The sequence below is a fragment of the Elgaria multicarinata genome, chromosome 13, assembly GCF_023053635.1.
Source record: "Elgaria multicarinata webbii isolate HBS135686 ecotype San Diego chromosome 13, rElgMul1.1.pri, whole genome shotgun sequence".
NCBI classification, from domain to species: domain Eukaryota; kingdom Metazoa; phylum Chordata; class Lepidosauria; order Squamata; family Anguidae; genus Elgaria; species Elgaria multicarinata.
The window spans coordinates 25,429,790-25,450,079 of record NC_086183.1 but is presented as its reverse complement, the minus strand read 5'-3'; the positions used below and the strand labels follow the sequence as shown (position 1 = coordinate 25,450,079).

Genomic DNA, 20,290 nt, shown 5'->3' with positions numbered 1-20,290 from the left:
CGTGTTTTTACTTGGCGTCAAAATGCAATCAATGTTGGTGCCAATCGGGCCTCTAAGGGGAGGGCATTCCACAGTCGGGTTGCCACCACAGAGAAAGCCCTCTCCCTTGTCCCATCATAACGTATATATTGCATTGGTGGGATGCGGAGAAGGGCTCCTCCAACAGATCTAAGGTCTCGGGCAGGCATATATAAGGAGAGGCGCTCTCTCAAGTATCGAGGTCCCAAGCCATCTAGGGCTTTAAACATCATTACCAACACCTTGAATTCTGACCGGAAGTGTATAGGCAGCCAGTGCAGTACCTTTAAGACCAGTGTTATGTGGTCTCTGTAAGATGTACCCGCCAGCAGTCTCTCCATCTCGTCCTTCCAGATGCACTGCCTGCACTGACCAGCAGAACCTGCTGAGTCTGAGCTCCTTGGTGGGGAAAACTGTGGTTTTGTCTGGGGAGTTTAGCTCAGAGGATGCTGTTCCTGAGGATCTCAGTTCAGGGATCTTGGATTCTCGGGGACAATGGCGGTTAGGTTTAGGTTTGCTAAAAGGGCCTGAGTCCAGTGCTTGTGACTAGTGCTGGCTCACCCAATGTCACTGGTTTCTTCCTGTCTGTGTCTGACTAGAGCTAGCAGTCCAGAGATGCTCTCCATTCACTCATTTCATTTTCATTCATTCATTTATTACATTTTTGAACAACTCAACAGCCAAAGCTCTGTGGGCAGTTTACAGAGATTAAAAACCTAAAACACACAATGTTATACATACCATAAAAACTGTTTATGTATAAACAGAGAGCACAGTCACACATAATGAAGGAATTTTAAGCAATCAACTAGGGCTGTGCACCAGGCCCCCTCCCCCCTTACCTGGCTCTGCTTCCTGTCACAGCATGGACCGTGGCGGTGGTGGGCAGAGGAGCCAGGTAAGCCCCCCTCCCCCACCACTTACCTGCCTCTGTTGCGGCCTGGCGCCAGCTTCAACTGAGGGCCAGGCCTCAAACCGGAAGAGCAGACAGGCCGCAGCCTGCTCTTCCGGCTTGAGGCCTGGCCCTCAGTTGAAACTGCCTCAAGACTGTGATAGACACAGGTAAGCCCCCCTCCCCCCTGCCCCCTTACCTGGCTCTGCCACCATCACCGCACAGACTGCGGTGGTGGCAGAGCCAGGTAAGCCCCACTCCCCCCACTTACCTGCCTCCGTCGTGGTCTGGCACTGGCTTCAACTTAGGGCCTGGCCTCAAACCGGAAGAGCAGGCCATGGCCTGTTTCCGCTTTGAGGCCTGGGCCTCAGTTGAAGCCACCGCTGGACCATGACGGAGGCAAGTAAGCCCCCCTGCCCCTTACCTGGCCCCTCCACCATCACCGCAGCACCAGGTAAGCCCTTCTCCCCCCACTCTTACCTGTGTTCAGCCATGGCCTGCTCTTCCAGCTTGAGTCATGGCCCTCAGTTGAAGCCGCCGCCAGACCGTGATGGACACAGGTAATCCCCTCCCCCATGCCCCCTTACCTGGCTCCTTCACCATTGTGGTGGTGGTGGAGCCAGGTAAGCCCCCTCCCCCCACTTACCTACCTCTCCACCCACACTTACCTGTGTTCGGAGCTCCAGATCGAGGCAAAGTGATCCGCTTTGTCTCGATCCGCTTTGTCTCAATCCGCAGCTCCCCCAACCAGATTCAGCTCTACCTCTGGCGGAGGTGAATTGGGCCGCTCTTCTCCCTCTTCTACGACCTGAAATGGAGCGGAGCACAGCCCTACAATCAACAATAAGAAAATCCAGGACTTGATTAAAATCCAGTGCTTGGGATGGGCCTTCTTCAGTCCATCCCAAATGGACCTTCTTCAGGCATCTGTCTACAGACCAAAGCATTTTTCTTTGTTTGTTCTTGCAGGTATGCTGAGCCAACGAGGGGAAAGATTTTGGCTGACAACAAGGCATCCTCCTTTCACTGTGCAGCGAGGCTCCAACGTCGACATTCCCTGCCAGTTCAATTTGGCCAGGGGAGCAATGTCTTGGAATGAGAAACTATTTGCCTACTGGTTTAAGGATGAGCCAGGAAATACATACAATTTTAAATACAAACCCTGGCAATCGGTTCCGGGTCGTCTTGTGGCCACCAATGATGACAGGGACACTGTCGAGAGTTTCGCTATAAACCGTTTCCACTTAACAGGAAATCCAAATCAGGGCAACTGCTCCTTCAGCATCACTAATGCTAAATTTGAAGATGAAGGGCAGTACTACTTCAGAATTCAGGGCGACAAGAACCTCAAATTCAGTTATTTGGCTGCATATGGACATACTTTACCTCGTATTTCTGTAACAGGCAAGTGGTTTCCTATTTATGCATTCACCTATTTATTTCCCTATTTTAATCTCTAGTATGTCATGGGGGTGGAACAAAGATCTATCTATAGCAGTCCTATGGAAAAATAACAACAACAACAACTACAACTACAACAAACTAGTGTCGTGTTTCTTAGAAAACTCCTGCTTTCAATGGGAGGCAAATGACGAGGCCTGCTAAGTAATCTACAAAGCTTTTATTAAGCAACAAACGTCTCTTCTGCCAGAAGAGACTCTAACCTCTTGGAAACATCCCCCTAGGCAAAACTATGCAAACTAAGCAAGACAATTGTCCACTCAAGAAGAATAGGAAACCGCTTCCCAAACGCCCGTAACTTCAGGAAGCCTGGTGCGGAGGCAGGTTCTGGTGTAATCGAACCAACTTCCTCACACCTTCCTTCCGCCCTGTGTATTTGAGCTTCCGGCAGACCCTAGTATCAGCTAGCTTGTTGGGACGCTCACCTCTGGAAGAAACCTCACTTCCAGAGTGTGTAGGATTCAGCCTTGAGGACATAAGTTCTGGAGAGGGCTGACTCCCAGCTGGGGAATCGCCTGTGAGAGCTTCCTCCCCCACTGGTACAGGCTGGCTGGTGTCTGGCACTGCATCTTCTAGTTCTGAATCTGATTCTGATTGATTACCTGAAACATCTTCTCCCAAAACAGGGGCAATAGGATTAGACATGACAACTAGTTAAATATTTCATAGAATCATAGAGTTGGAAGGGGCCCTTTAAGTCATCATGTTCAACCTCCTTCTTTCAGCCCTACCATCTTCACAGGTGCGCTTGGTGGGAACATGGGAGAGGGCCTTCTCGGTGGCTGCTCCAGTGCTTTGGAACTCTCTTCCCGGGGAAGCTAGGTGTGAATCTACACTTCTGCTTATATCATATATTTTTTAGCCTTTGTAACGTTGTAATTTCTATCTCTACCTTGTACCGTTGCTCAGTAGTGTTACTTACCTTTTCTTGAAACATTGTTGCATAGCACACTGTTCATTGCCCCGTTGTCTGTGTTGTTTCATCTTCTCGTTTCTGTGATCCTTGCAATTCCCAGACTGTCCTTTCTCTGTGCCTGCGCCTCTCTAGCTAACATTCCTTTATGCACATGCTCTTAATTTCAAATCTTTGTGGTGGGAGTTCTTCAGAGAGAGTGGTTTGTGGATTGTTGGAGTTGTCTGTCTCTTGAGGAAAGTGTAGGGATGGCTGGTGAATGGAATGTGTTAAATCTTTCTCATTTTTTAAACATTATTTCCGTGGCATTACATGCAACCAATCTCGGGTAAAAACTTTTTTTTTAAAAAAAAAAATTATTAAAGGATGCACACATGCACATTTCTAATTTATTTAAAAAAAATTAAATTAAGAATGCGCATATGCGCATCCTTTAATATATATTTTTTTAAAAAAGTTTTTACCTGAGGTAGGTTGCATGTAATGCCACAGAAATAATGTTTAAAATATGAGAAAGATTTAACACATTCCATTCACCAGGCATTCCTACACTTTCCTCAAGAGACAGACAACTCCGACAATCCACAAACCACTCCCTCTGAAGAACTCCCACCACAAAGATATGAAATTAAGAGCATGTGCATAAAGGAATGTTAGCTAGAGAGGCGCAGAAAATACAAAAACAAGGAAGTGGGAGGCGCAGAGAAAGGACAGTCTGGGAATTGCAAGGACCACAGAAACGAGAAGATGAAACAACACAGACAACGGGGCAATGAACAGTGTGCTCCGCAACAACGTTATAAGAAAAGGTAAGTAATGCTACTGAGCAACAGTGTATAAGGTAGCAATACAAGTTACAATGTTACAAAGGCTCAAAAAATTGATATAAGCAGAAGTGTAGATCAATCAGGCTCTCTCCTTGATGGGCTTTCGGAAGCAGGCTAAAACGTTTTTGTTCCAGCAGGCCTTTGGAGAATAATCTGGCCCTCCCTCTATGTTAATGTTTTATAATTTTGTTGTATATTTTAAACGTTTATGTCTCTCCCCTCCCAAATGTATGTTTTAAACTTTGTAAGGTCGCCTTGAGGCCCAGCATTGGTCAAAAGGCGGGATACAAATACTACTACTACTACTACTAATAATAATAATAATAATTTTCAATTATTTAAACATTGTTAAAAAGGAAGTAACTAGTTAAAAGTTAAATTGATTTACAAGTAAAGTATGGAACATGATTAACTGCGTATTAGAATTATTTTTTGTCATCAAATGCAATGAGTAAATAAGCCACAATGGCTTGCAGTGCAAGCCAGCCACCACTGTGAATATTCAAGCCATTGTGGGCAGTTGCCACAGTTTATCGTGATGTGCAAACCCAGCCAGGGAGGCTAGCTGAACCCAAGAACAGCCCACAGAACACTCCAGAACCCAAGAACAGCCCACAGGTTCTAGCTGGCTTCTCATGCACTGCGACAAGTCACTCTGCTGGGGTTCCCATGCCACGATAAGCTAAAGCGCCTGCCCGCCATGGCTTGAATATTCACAGTGGTTGCCCTCACAAGCCACTGAGGCTTATCTAAGCCACAGTGGCCAGCACTAATCATGTCTCTGTGCTTGTTCCCTGTGCTGCAGCTAATTGGCTCCATTGCCAACTTCCACAAGTGCACAGAAAATGCCAGCATGCACCGAGGAACTCTGGGATTTGTAGTTCTTAAGATTCCATATCTCTTAGGAAGGCATTTGTTTCTCTGTTTCTCAAACAAGAAGTCCTAGATTTTCAATAAAGAAATATCATTCTATATAGAGGCCTAGAGAGTAGCTGTGTAAATTCTGGAAAAGCACTTGTACCTTTTTTTTAAAGGTAACGTTTCCCCCCTCAACTTGTAGAAGTTCAATAGGCAATACATCACTTATACCACATCTTACTTTGATAAGTGCAATAATATCACTGATTGGCTAATTCAATGCTTCATATGTTACAGTTAATATTTATTTTAATTAAAGTGAAAAATTGGAAGCTGAAAAATGTAACTAGTTAAAGTTTAAAGTTAACAATGTCTTTAACCTTTTAATTAGTTAGTTAAATAGTTAATTCCCATGACTGATCTATAAATATGTCAGCAGATTTATTTATTACATTTATATACTGCCCCATAGCAGAAGCTCTCTGGGCGATTTACAAAACAGCTTTGAGCATTGTGATGATGTGACAAGAACAGGAAACAGCAGGTCCTTGCTGCATTTCCTGTTCCTCCCCGTCCATGTAATGCCTCCAGTAGACATTCCACATCTGAAATGGAGCAGCTTTGTTTGCCAATAGATTGTGAACCTCTTGAGTTGGATAGATGCAATTACTCTGTTTTGGATACCATGTTTGGGTGGAGAACAGGAAGCCCAGGGCATTTGCACTTCCTGTTCCCTTGGCAACATCATAAGGCCCGAATTGTGCCCTGAGGGTTTCTATTTCTCCTCTTATTATTCCCTGGCTACCCTTCTCACCTGTGCTATAGGCAATGAGGGGAGAATTCAGTTGCCACACCTGAAGCCATTCTCCAGTGAGGTCTTTAATTCTGCTAATTAACTATACCCAAAATTCTAGAATCCAAAGATGGCATAAACAATCAAGTGAGCAAATCAAAACACGTGAGCACTTAAGGCTACAAACGTTGTTTTGGTTCTTAGGGCTGGTAGGATGTAGAATACTCTTCCCAAACAAAGTGCCCTCGAGATGTGTTGGGATATGAACAGGGCCATGGTAGCTAGGCATGATGGGTGTTGTAGTCCATGAACCTACCCGTACACTGCGCTCAACATCTAAGGTCCTCCTCTGAGTGCCTACTCCGAAGGAAGCTCGGAGGATGGCAACGAGGAAGAGCACCTTTTTCGTGGTGCCCCCCCAATTATGGAATGATCTCCCTGATAACACTGTTATCTTTTTTGGCGCCAGGTCAAGATTTTTCTCTTCTCCCAGGCATTTAACAGCATTTAACAATGCTAAGTTTGTTTTTTAACGGACCTCAGAACTGCTGTCTTTAATTGTTTTTATACTGTTTTTATACTGTTTATGTTTTTGATGGTTTTAAATGTTGTATACTTCTTAATGTTCACTGTTTTTAACTTTTGTAAACCACCCAGAGAGCTTCGGCTATGAGGCTGTATATAAATGTAATAAATCAAATCAATCAATACATCTAAAGAGCATCAGGTTGGAAAAGGCTCGTCTAATCCAACTCGCTCAAGGTAGGGCACATTTCACACAACAGGCCCTTCCTCCCCTCCGATCAGATGGAGATCTTCACCATTGCCTCTCTGTCGATCACCACCCAACAGGTTCTCTTTCTCTCTTGAGAGTCTTAAAAAAAGAAAAGGAGCGAAGTGTGGAATGGTGATGGTCTTAAGCTATAAAGGGATTGGCTCTGGCTCTACCCACTGTTGGTGTTCAGCTCCCGAGAGATTTCCTCCAAGGGGACGTGGAAGAAGTCTGTCCACTCTGTTGAACAATAGTATAATATGAGTGATAACACTCAAACCACAAAAGCATCAAAACAACTTTCATAGATGAATAATTCAAAAACTTTACAAATGTACAAAGAACAGGCACATCAACAATATTTCTAGGATGTTCACACCAATATTCACAACAAAGCCTGTAATATAAACTCCTAATATACATGTAATGAACTATTCACATAAAGCGTTTATATATATATAGTCCGGTACAATTAGCTGTTTCGAAGATTCTTCCTCAGTATGACGCTGAAAGATAATTCAAAAACACCATACTCAGCATTTATAAACCAATCACATACATCGTTATACAATGCAAATAAAGCAGAATTTTTTTTGGCCTCACCGACTAGTTTACAAAAGGAGCCACTCTGTCGAACAGTCATTCATATGCAACGATCAATACAGTAATGGGAACTGTCACTCTGCTCTTTAGGAAACCGTTTGGAAGACCATCCATTCTGAGCTCTCTTGCGAGGAGTTCCTTCAGTTCTATGTAGCCTTTCATCCCCCTATGAACTGCTACCACCACTATGCTTCTTTTTGCTGGCTGTCTATATGGTACCCTCACCATTCCCCTTCTTATGTTTCAGAACAACCTCGGAATGTCCAAATCACAGTGAAAATCACAAGATCTGGACGCTTTGGTGAGAATTGAGTATAAATTCCTTTGCTGATCTGTACCACTCTCCCCCTACCCCCGAATGCAGATTCCCTAATTCAATTCAGGGCACCTGTCATGCCCCCGCTGGAGGAAACCTGCTCAGAAGAAGAGCTGGAGCTCCCAGAAATCAAAAGCACCCCAGATCAGTCACTGTTCCCAGAACAGGAGGAGCCTGGCCTTTGGAGAGATGACTGGTGAGGCAGATGCTGAACAACCCCATGGCCCTCAGAAGCGTTGTCACTTCAAGCAATAGGCCAGTAGGGCTCCCATGAGAAGGAATGCTCACTTGCATAGAAGGACTCCTTGGGAGAGAGTGTCTCCTTATGAGTAGGGCTATGGCCACAGATCTCTAACATACTGCAGCTGGGCTCTGGGTGGGGCTCAGCAAGCTCTGGTGTTAAAAGCCTTCAGTGTCTGCCTAGCCAGTAATGGAACATCATTGTTATATCAGCTCTAGAGTCTTGTAGAACTTGGTATTGATCCCTATTAAATTTTTTCAGCCCAGCGCTCCAGCCTATCAAGAGCACTGTGCTGAAAACAACAGAATAAATTTTAAAGGCCAAGTTCTACATGTAGGAAAAAGAAACCAAATGCACAGTTCCAAGATAGGGGATACTTGGCTTAGCGATACTACAAGTGAGTAAGATCTTGGAATTGTTGTAGATCACAAGTTGAATATGAGCCAATCATGTGATGTCTCTGAAAAAAAAAAGCAAATGTTATTTTGGGCTGCATTAATAGAAGTATAGCTTCCAAATTTAAACAACTAATAAAGACTGTGGGACATTAAAGTGAGGAGCATGCATTGAAAAGGCTGATTATGGTGGCCTGATATCCAGGGTTGCACTGGCATATGACAGATCATAGAATCATAGAATAGTAGAGTTGGAAGGGCCCTTTAAGGCCATCGAGTCCAACCCCTTGTTCAATGCAGGAATCCACTTCAAAGCATCCATGACAGATGGTTGTACGTCTGCATCTTGAATGCCTCTAGTGTGGTAGAGCCCATGACCTAACTGGTTCTATTGTACTGCTCTAACAGTCAGGAAGTTTTTCTGGATGTCCACCCAGAATCTGGCTTCCTTTAACTTGAGCCTGTTGTTCCGTGTCCTGCACTCTGGGAGGATCGGGAAGAGATCCTGGCCCTCTCTGTGTGACAACCTTTCAAGTATTTGAAGAGTGCTATCATGTCTCCCCTCAATCTTCTCTTCACCAGGCAAAACATGGCCAGTTCTTTCAGTCTCTCCTCATAAGGCTTTATTAGGGGCAGGGAGAGGACATAGTTGTGCAGGAACAGGAAGAAGCTAGGCTAACTGGTCCTATTTGCTCCCTTTCAGCAGGCATTAAATACATGCTCTTTGGACAAAGTCCACATGTGTAATTTCACCCCTATGATGAAGTTTTGAATACTGAGTTATTTCCAAATGTGGAGTTGCAATGTGTGAACTGGTGTGAGGATGCTTACAACCCACTTGGGCTTGGCTCTTCTCTCCTCCGTCTCTAACAATCATGACGGATGTTGCATCCAGCAATAAGGTTATCACCACTCCGTATCTCCCCTCTATTAGCTTCCCTCTATTGACAGGTGGCATAACCTCAAGGCAAGGGAACAGTGTCCTCAGCATCCACTCTATGGATATTCTAAGTCTATAAGACTTTCAGTTATACTTTGGCAATGATCACTAAATTTGTTTGTTGCGTAATTATACCCTGCTCTTGAGCCAAGATTGGCTGCCTGTGCAACTTACGATAAGTTGTATGGGCCAACCCAAAAGCTGCAGCCCCTGAGCACTGAGAAAAGGGCTATAGTATCAACCACACTTGTGCTACCTGACCCAGCAAGCTTTGTCAATATCCTGTTCTTGTTGCCTGCTGTGAGAAGAACATTGTCAAGGCTGTGGCAGACCACAACACCCAGCTGCTGGGCTGCCTTGGCTTTAGTTCTGGAGTCCCTAATGTGCTGCCATGGGCACCACAGTTCCCCTGGACCCCTCCCTGTTTGCCAAGACCCCTCTTGATTTTGCTTTTAGGAGGTGAGTGTGCTGGAGTGGGAGTCGTCGTTTGTGAACGTGGGTGTTGAAATTACTTGTCTCTTAGCTTCACAAACTTGCCTTCTTATGAAAATAGCATTTTGCTGGAGAAGGAAACGGTGACTTTGTGTTTTGGGGTTCAGATTCCACCTTTGTTCTGTGACTTCTATTTACGTTTCTTCTATTTTATTCTCACCACCAGTGTCTTCTGTGAATTGGATATTGCAGCAGAAAACTGTGGGTTCAAAGGAATGGTTTTATATATTGTGTTTCTGACCTGATCTGTGCCTTGGGACAGATCTACACCAAGCAGCTTGAAAATGGTATATGGAATGTGTCATAGGCCCCAACAGTTGTCAATACTGTTACAAATCATTATAAAGCATGTAGATGCTGCCTTGTACACAATTTATAGGCCTAGTTACTTCTCTTGTAGCCTTCTGTCAGATCGGTGTTTTGTGATTGGCCACATCCACCATGGCAGCCATTTTGTGAATGGGCACCCACTGCCATGCCAACTATTTTACGACTGTGGCCATGACACTTTCTCAATATCCCAGGTTTGGCCTTACTGGCCCAAACACTTCAGGAACTTCTCCCTTAGTAGACCGTAATTTATGCACATTTGGTGTAAATCACCATCACGAAATAGACTCCAATGCATCTCTGTGTTAACAGATGCTCCCCTGACAAAGGGCATCATCCAAAAATGATTGTAAGCCAGATCCATTTCTCTTGCAGTCCCAAGTATTCAGACAGCGAAAGGGGATTTGGACCCTGTGGTGGTCCAGGAGGGTGACGCCATCAAGCTTATCTGTCGTGCTGACGGCAGGCCTGATCCCATCCTCACCTGGAGAAAGGAGAGCAAGACCATCGGTGACCCCAAGCAGGGCGCGGAGTATCTGCTACCCAAGATCACCCCAGAGGATGCCGGGGCATATCAGTGCCAGGCAGTGCATTGTTTAAGCTCAGCTAAGAACACCGTTTGGATAACTGTGCAATGTAAGTGTGTGTGTGTGTGTGTGTGTGTATGTGGTAGGGGGAACCTTTTGGAGCCTTCAGCTGAGGACATTCATCCTCTGCTAAGTGGTTTGGCTTGCAGTCACACCAGCAAACATTCCTACTTTTATTTTATTTTTTTGCAGCACGCTATAAATATGTTCTTTCATAAACATAGACCCCATTACTGGGACTTCTGGAAATAAGCATGAGGAGGATTGCATTGCAGACCACACGGATACAGCTTCAGCTATAAAGAGTAGCCCTGTTTGGTTGGTCCAGCTGATGAGATTTTAATCACATGAGTGGGGAAAATGAGGATGCACTAGCCAGCCCCTCTGCCGTACACCCACTACCTGGCCCCACTGTCTTCCATGTGGTGGAGGTGGAGCATCTCATTAGGAAGCAGATTCTTCACATCACTTAGCACCCTGATTTCTGGGGCTCGAGATTGTGTGGCTTGCCTACACATGAAGGCCTTAGCTAGACCTAAGGTTTATCCCGGGATCATCCCAGGGTCATCCCTGTTCATGTAAATGACTCACAGGGGAGCCTGGGAGAAGGCAGGGACGACCCCAGGATAAACCTTAGGTCTAGCTAAGGCCGAAGAGCGGGTATAAATTCTCCTAGTGTGGGTTCTATGGGGCTTAATTAGAACAAACCTGCAAAGAAAATATATATATAACTTTAACAAAACATGCCTTTAGTAAGCATTCAAACACAGAAAGATGCCACAATCTGTCCTTTGTGCAGCAACAACAACACATGGATTTCTTGCTTGCAGCTCAATCTTGCGTGGTGCGCCGAGTACTCTGGGAGTCCCTCTTTGTAGACTTTTTCAACGTTTAAGTCCCAGGGCAAATCCCAAGGAGCAACAAAACAGTTCAGAGTATTAGCCCTGCAATAATATAATTAGTACAAATATCAATACAAAAAAAAAAAAGATTCCCCACCCCCTTCAAATGCTACTGTACACAATTAATATTTCAATTTACCTTATGTAAGGTGATAAGGGCGTATAATTAAACAGAATACTCATAACATTCAGCAGAACTGGTTCTCTTTTACTTTCTGCTGTTTCTTCTCTAGCCCTCCCTCTGCGTGAGAGCCCTGCCCAAGGGACTAAACCATCTACTCCAAAGGGGTTACACGGGCACTTCCTCCATCACATGGGAAGCAGCAGGATTGAGTGATGGGGACATGACAAGAGAGGAAATGGACACGCAGGGATAGACTTGTGGGCCGGCTCAGAAGGCACCTCAAACCCTGCTGGTTAAGGCTTTTGGTTAAGCAGCAGGGTTTAAAGTCTCTTGTGCGATGTGTTTTGCTAAACCCTGGTCGCTCACTAACCACAGTCTGGCTGTCTGCAGCAGCAGGGTCAGCTGCTCTAACCGTGTCTTAAAGTGTTCTGTGTGACAGCACGGCTTGTGGTTAGTGCTAACCCCAGAGAGCCACTGTTTCGCTAACCACAGAGCCTGAAGTGTCATCTGAACGGGCCCCCAAACGAACACATTTATTACGACAGAAGTTATTGTAGCACCCGGTGAAGTCGATTTTGTCGGATGCTACTAAACCGCTTACGCATTACAAAGCTTTCTAAGAAGTCCGTGAATAGCTGCATTCACCAGGTGGTGAAACCACAAATTTCAATAATTGAAAATACTCCAGGTCTGGAATGCTTGCCGGTATATCTCTTTCACCACAAGAGGGCACATTTATATATAATATTTAAGAATGACTAAGTTTTACGTTTAGAGTGGGCCATGAGTAGGACTAGGAGCTTCATCCCACGTACCTGTTTCCCTCGAATTATCCCCTACAGTGCTAAGGTGACACCGTTGTTGTTGTTGCTACCGGGTGTCTAGATCTTTTGCAAACCAGGAAAAGGGTTTAAGGGGGGAAATGTAAAAAAATCATAAAAAATCAACGGATGACCCAATCCGATTCAAATTTGGTATGCTTAAAGCTCTCCTTAATATCTATTACTGTGCCAATTTTGATGTCTTTATCTTTAAAGCTTACGCAGATGTAAGCTTTTGTTTATTTTTTCTTCAAATCCTGCTCCTACGCCCCAGTGGCCGCTCAAAAAGCAACACATGATACACTCGAAAACTAGTAGCAAAATATTGCACTTCTTTTGGTTAAGAAGCACAATTAAAGTAGGATGCATGGGAGTACTTCACAGTAAAAGCAGATTATAAACTGGAAAACTTCGGAGTCCTTTGCACACAATTCGTAGTGATTGCACAGTATAACGCTGGTGTGATGAAGCTCTAGGTGAGGTGCATGGGTAAGGGGAGCTGAACCTCCCCCATATTATCTCTACATGCTCCATTGCTTCCAGCCATTTTCTCTCAGCTTCCAGTGAGCATGCCCCAGAATTCCTTAAGGGGAAAGGGAGATGAATTTGCTACCCAGGAGCAGAAGAGAAGAGTCTTTTCTGGTATCCGATTTAAAGGATGGATTATGCAGCATCCAATAATGATGCTCTGTGTGTCTACTATGAAAGTCACTTTCTTTTTTTGCTAAGTAACTCATCTTCCTTATCCTAGATATTGTGACATAGCATCATAGTCAATGCTATGTGCCTTCCATGTCTGTAGGGCTTGTGTGCAGATGCAGAATTGAACATAGGGGTTGGTGCCCCAAGAACCTCCATTCTCGTTTATTCAAAAGAGCAAGTTGCTGGTCCTCATGGTGCCAAAAAAAGAGCACAGCTAAGAATACAGATCCACACCTTTCTATTTTCTCACCTCCTCTCAGCAGCCTCTTTCAAAAACACAAAGTGAGTTGAAAACATCAATAGAGATGATAGACGCTGAATAAAGTTATGCACATCAAAGTAAACATAAACTATGTTTCATTTACCAAGTGCATTCAGATTGCAGAAAATGTGGAGCAGAATTTAGATCTTACTGGGAAGAGGACCGGGAGCACAGAATGCATACTGCGTGGATCATAGTTTAAAAACTGGAATATTTTATTGTCAAAATTTGGTGCTGTAAAATCTTCCTCTGTGCACTTTCCTCACATTGAACCAGGGAAAATTATTTCCTTGGAGAATCATTGCAGACCCTACATTCGTAGGATAGTGGTAGGTCTCTTGCATTCCAGAGGGTGTGGAGTTCATCAGTGAGAAGGCCCTTCTCTCATGAATCATTGATGTGTTCCTTCCAGATCCTCCAAGGACAGTGACGTTTAGGATCTCCCAGGCTTCCATGAGAGACCCAGCACTCATTCAAGGTACCAGAGAGCCCTAGAGTCTGAACATCAGTATCTGATGCCCCCTTTCTCCTCTGGAGTATGACACTGGTTCCATCAAAGGGGCCCTTGCTCTGTCCTGGAGGTCACCGACACTTTGCTGTAATTACAGATTATCCCAGGGAAGTGGCCAATGGCTCCCAGTTGACAGCTCAGGAAGGCGACTCATTACAGATCCTCTGCAAAGTTGACAGCAACCCTCCAGTCGAAACGAGTTGGGTCAAGGCGGGCAGAACCTCAGAGAAGTTCTCAGCTAACTTGTTGGAGTTGACCAATTTAACACTTGAGGATGAGGGAAAATATGTTTGCAACGCTACCAACCCTCTTGGCTCTTCTTGGGGGATCTTCCAGCTCAACGTAGCATGTGAGTGAGCCAAGGTTGGGGTTAAGCTCTGGGAATCCCTACTACAGGGAGAATAAGGGCTTCATCCCACGTACCCATTTCCCTTGAATTATCCCCATAGCGTAAAGCTGCTGCTGCTGTTGTTAGCTAAATCACACCCCGGGTGGCAGCGCTGCTACGATCCTTTGCATACCAGGAAAGGGTTTAAGGGGGAGAAATGTAAAAAATCATAAAATCAATGGATGACCCAATCTGATTCAAATCTGGTATGCTTAAAGCCCTCCTTAATATCTATTACTGTGCCAATTTTGATGTCTTTATCTTTAAAACTTACGAAAATGTCAGCATTTGTTTAATTTGTATTTTAAACATATCAAACCATCCTCTTGCGCCCCCAGTGGCCACTCAGAGAACAACAAAAGATTTGCTCCTAAAGAGGTAGTAAAAATAGGTTGGTTCTTTAATATGTGAAGCACAATTAAAGCAGGATGCCTGGGAGTGCTTCACAGTCAAAGCAGATTGTAAGCTGGAGAACTTTGGAGTCCTTTGCATGCAATTCGCAGTGATTGCACAGTATAACCCTGGTGTGATGAAGCTTTAAAAGAGTGTTGAACTCCATACTGCAGGACATCCCTCACTCCCTGCTGAGATGCAATTGAGGTTCAGTACTGAAGCACTGATCCTCCTGAGAAATTACATCCTCCTTTTAGCATCCGGGAGGGCTTCGTATTTAGGGAGGTCTTCTTTTTTTTAAACAGAAGCTCTTACATCTACAAAAGCTGGGAGAAATTCAGTTCTTCTGCAATAGAAGAAGCCCCATCACCCGGGTCCAAAAGAATGTCCCCTAAGTCTCCTAGCTGCCTCTGTTGGCTGCACTGCAGTACTGCAACTCACTCTGTTCCTGGATTTGACTCAAAATCACCTCTTTTTTTTCATTTCTAGATGCCCCCAAGTTCAGCAGAACACCCCCGAAAAATACTACATGTTGGTATGCGGACAGTGGCTTCCTCTGCAGCTGCTCCCTGCACTCCCAGCCTCCGCCCCACATCCAGTGGCAAGTGGATGGGGAAACAGTAACTGAGGGCAGCAGCAAGCAACAGGTCACTTCCTTTGCCCAGGGGAACGACATCACCAGCTCCCTAAACTGGACAGGAAGTCTGAATATGGATCATAGGATCATCTGTTTTGGGAGCAACCCTTTTGGAGTCTACACCATGCATTTCCTGATGAGTGCTTTGAGAGGCTCCACCACCAGCAGCTCCTCCACAGGTGAGAGACTTCCCCAGGTCGTGGATTCTGGTGCACACCTGCCCAAATTAGACCATCCCAAAGAGGTAAATTCACATCCTGCTCCAAAGCACGTTTTACTTGCACTTAAGTCTTGTTTATGTCAATAGACCTTGCTTCCAAGCATATGTGCTAGGAGTTCAGCCTTAGGCTCCTCCCCTGGATTTAGAAATCCCACCCTTAAATTCTTGCTGAAAATGTTCTAGGAGTTTTTATGTTTTTTTTGTCTAAACCTGCATTGGATTGAGCATTAAACAGAATGAGCATTTACCAATCCATCATGCAAACAGGTTATCTTAGAATAATAAAAGGAGACCACACCTTTCCAGTGAAGGAAAACAGTCTTTCTCATAAATATTCTTGCATACCCAATGCAGGTACAGCGTAGAGTTTCAAAAAAGTTTGTTCAATCCATTTTATTTATTGATCATATTTCTATACCGCTCCATAACCAAAACTCTCTTCTGTGTTTGCTTACTCTGGCAGGAGCAAGAGCAAACACATGTGCTCCCAGTAATGCTGGAGGTCAGAGAGGGGAGGGAGGGAGGAAGGGGAGGAGCAAAAGGAAGAAATCGCAGGAAACCACATTCTAGACTATAGAGATCCTAAGGCTAGCTGTGGTCAAAATTCCCATGAATTAACTAACTGCAATACTGCCCCCTTCCAGTAACTTGCAGACAAGGCTGCAATATTCCCAACACTTATGAGGATTGAGTGCTGGCTCCAGATTTTGGTCCTCATTGGCTCTCTCCCTGAGTGTGCCCTGCTCCCCTTTGATGCCCCTTTGATCCAAATCCACATCACCAACTAGATGGAGATGGGAAGACAAGCAAATGCTGCTTGCTTGCACAAAGGTGAGAAGAGGCAGTGACTACAAGGATAATGCTGAGGAGCTGAGGGAGGGGGCTTCAGGAGACAACACCCACCCACCCACACCCACACACCCTGCTTGGGTATGGGCCTTGGAAGGTGCCCAATGATGCCAACTCCTGGCAGTGGCAAACAGATGTTGTTTGATCTAACAACTGAGCTCTTGGGAAAACACCCACCACCACCACCATTCTGTAATTTTCTGTATACTGGGCAAAAGTGATGGAAGAAGGATAACCCCTCAACATTTAGGAAACCAGAGAGTGGGTGAAATATACACTGGATAGTTAAGACCACTTTCCCGTTGAACCTGCCAGCTCAATGACAACAGCCGCATAGTAGCGAATGCTGTTGCATTCAACTGTTGCATTCAACACTGTTGCAAATGTTGGTTGCCTGTTTCAGTGGTGCGCGTTGGCAGATCTGCTTTGGGGAAGGGAAGAGCATTTCATGCACAGGGTGGAGCAGATCGGAGCCAGGATTCCCGAGTTCCTCTCTAACTTCCTCCCCTGAACTCTTTTTTGTTTGTTTTTGAAACCATTGCAGGAAACCGTACGCCTTTGTTCGTTTCTGGGCTGTGTGGGGCCTTGCTGGCAGCCGGTCTCTTCCTGCTAGGCTTGTGCCTGATCAAGTGAGTTTCTCTCCCTTTGATTTATTTCCACATGTGCTTTTGCCTGGATCTCCCCCACACCCTGGGCCTGATCTACACCAAGCAGGATATAACACTTTAAAAACGTTATGAAAACAGTGTATGTAATGTGTCCTGGGCCTGAACAGTTGTCATAACCATTATAAACCGTTATAAGCAGTAGTGTAGAGCCTGCCGTGGTCTACTAAGGGTTGCCAGCCACAGTCCATTATTTTATTGGCCTTACCAGTAAAATAATTGTCTGGCAGGAAACCAGCATAAACCTGTAAAGTCGGTACCAGTTGATCAGAGCCAGCCCAAGAAAGATATCCCAGGTTCTGCTCCAGCCTGGCCCCCGGCCCTGCTAGGTTCTGACCTGACTCCACCTCCTGTGCCTCCAGAGGCCATGTTTCAACAGGCAAAATGTCAAATTCTGAAATGTGACCAAATTTTGAATTTGGGTGGAACTTTGTGTTTTATCGCCTCTTGATAACCTCTTGTGTATAGTGCTTCATGGTATACAATACAACAGATCCCTGCCATGACCAGCTTACAGCCTTGAAACAGACATTGAGCATGATGGCTGGGGATGATGGGAGTTGCAGTCCAACACATCTGCAGGGCACCAGGTTGGGGAAGGCTGACTTAAGCACATGGGATGGGATTTGAAGAGGGCTCTAAACTGGGGGGGGGGCAACTTGTGGCCCTCCAGATGTTTGGCCTGCAACCCTCACCATCCCTTACTGTTGGCTCTGCTGGCTGGGGATGATGGGAGTTGTAGGCCAAAACATCTGGAGGGATACAAGTTGCCCACCCCTGCTCTAAAGGGAGAGAGAGAGAGAGAGGGAGGCACCCCAATAGGATATTTTTAGTATGTTTTTAGGATGCTTTTAGGATGTTTTTAATCAGTATTTTATGCTTGTTGTTTTTCCCTGCCTTGATCCAATCGGAGAGGCGGGTAAGAAATTATTATTATTATTATTATTATTATTATTATTATTATTAATAATAATAATTAAAGTGTTCTTGTCCTAGGAAAGCTCAGTAAAATGAACCATGAGAACCTTACATTGTTCTGGTCAATTTACTCTCAGGTTCTTTAAGCGGAGGAAAACACCGTCAAAAGCGGGCACTGTCCAGCCTGTGGATCCCGCCGTAACTGGAGGAAATCAGAGAGCCAAGAACAACTTCAGCCTGATCTACAGTAACATTTTACCAGTGGTAGGCTTCACGTAGAGCTTTGCTATCCTGCATCCATCCTCTTGGCCCATGGAGTGAAAGCAAATAGGTTACTACTTGGACACTTAATCACAGAGAGAACCAAGTTATTTATTCCAGATTACTTAAATCTGAATTAAGTACCAGCTAGCAGGCAGTATCCAGCGGTGTCATTCTGTTAGCACAAATGATGTTGTGCTAATGGAAACTAGGTTCCAAACTATGAGCAAGAGGAGAATTCACTTAAAATTATGTTTGCACAAGTGTGTTTGTGCAAGTGGTGGCATAAGTGGGTGTGCTTTACAATTGCACAACTGGCTGTACAACCAATTGTGCATAACTCTTGTGCAACTGGTTGTGCATTCTGCTTACGTAACTGGTTGCGTAACTGCTTGCATAAACACAATAGGCAAAGTGCTAGGCTGAAGTAGGAACTTCATCAAAGGAAAGGAAAGAGGTAGCCAGCTCCTGCTTGATTATTCTCAGGGACATCCCTAGGATACTAGGCAGTATAGAAATGTAATAAATAAATGGAATAACACCCTGGGCAAGGAGTATCTTTGGTGCCCTCTTCATGTTCAGCTTTGCATGGCCACCAAGAGGGTTTATGGGACCCGATGCAGGTGTGATATTAGGGGATCCTTCTGCTGCCCCTACAAGGACCCATACATATGTGCACAAAGTGCTAAATGCTCGGTAACAGTGCCTCAAAGTAAAGCTGTGTTCCCTTGATTTTTACCTAGTGCAAGTGACATCAAAGTGGAAGTTGAAAAAAGAAAAAAATACCTTTAAGGCCAACTGAAGGAAGTTCATTTTTATAGATAGCACCCAAACAACCTGTAAACCCTTGAGAAAAAAGGTTATAAACACCTGCTGTTTGGACACCATAGCTCACCGCAGACAGTGCATTATTTATTTATATATATATATATATATATATATATATATATATATATATTACGTTTTTATACCGCCCAATAGCCGAAGCTCTCTGGGCGGTTGACAAAAAATTAAAACCATCATAAAACAACCAACAGGTTAAAAGCACAAATACAAAATACAGTATAAAAAGCACAACCAGGATAAAACCATGCAGCAAAATTGATATAAGATTAAAATACAGAGTTAGAACAGTAAAAATTAAATTTAAGTTAAAATTAAGTGTTAAAATACTGAGAGAATAAAAAGGTCTTCAGCTGGCGACGAAAGCAGTACAGTGTAGGCGCCAGGCGGACCTCTCTGGGGAGCGCATTCCACAACCGGGGTGCCACAGCAGAGAAAGCCCTCCTTCTAGTTAAAAACACACACACATTAAACACACACACACAGCTACTGACCTCTGCTTGGCTACTGACCTAAGGAGGTGACCTCCCCATGCACTACACCTCACTGAGCACATGTCAGCATGACCCTTAGGTCAGTGATCAGTTACACTCGTGTTTTCACAAACAGTTACGCTCATGGTTTCACAAATTCAAGGAGAATTCGCCGCTTCGGCAATGGGGTGGTAGTGGCAATAATGAGAGGACGATAGTCTTTTTCACTGCATCTTTTCTTTCTTTCAGGGTCCAAGAAGGCCCCATGTTGGCCCGTCCAAAGTAGCTGCAGAGAGGAATCCAAAACGCGGCCCGATCCCCAAAGTTCCCAAACGGAACACAGCTGAGCCAGATCCGCTCCATTATGCGGCCCTGGAGTTCAAGCCGAAAAGCAACGGAGCTCAGATCCCACGAGAGGAATCTGTGGAATATTCAGCGATCAGACAGAAATAAAGCCCTTGTTTCTCAAGGAGCACCCAACCCGGTAGACCGGAATTGTGGGGGCTAGGGGTGATGGGGAAAAGGTCACTCTGGGCAGGATCTACACTACTGCTTTATAATGGTTCACAACAGTAGTGACAACTGTTTAAGCCCAGGACACACTCCATATATAGTTTTCAAAATGTTTTCGAAGTGTTATATCTTGCTTGGTGTAGATCTGGCCTAGATGACCCTGCAAGACTTAAAGGAATGGAAGACTTCCCATTAGTGAATGAGAGCTGGGGGTGATTGGGGTTAGAATTGCAAGCAATCTAGTCCCATCATGTCATCAAAGAACCCATCAACTCCCCACTCCGAATGGGCAGAGCAGGAGAAGCCTTAGGGTATGCCAGATATGGACAGAGAATTCCTTTACAGTCACTTTCTTGGCTTGGTCTGCACA

The 20,290-nt window shown here is 44.8% G+C and overlaps 1 protein-coding gene across 1 annotated transcript; it reads left to right on the top strand.

Moving 5' to 3' along the window:
* The first annotated feature begins 1,995 nt into the window (after positions 1–1,995).
* LOC134408313 (sialic acid-binding Ig-like lectin 10) lies at positions 1,996–19,881 on the top strand. The gene is made up of 10 exons (XM_063140560.1): positions 1,996–2,314; positions 7,385–7,438; positions 9,486–9,488; positions 10,227–10,487; positions 13,662–13,727; positions 13,858–14,109; positions 15,031–15,357; positions 16,792–16,876; positions 17,968–18,094; positions 19,657–19,881. The coding sequence occupies exons 1-10, from the start codon at positions 1,996–1,998 to the stop codon at positions 19,858–19,860; spliced, it is 1,698 nt and encodes a 565-aa protein (XP_062996630.1). The 3' UTR covers positions 19,861–19,881.
* Positions 19,882–20,290: the final 409 nt, after the last annotated feature.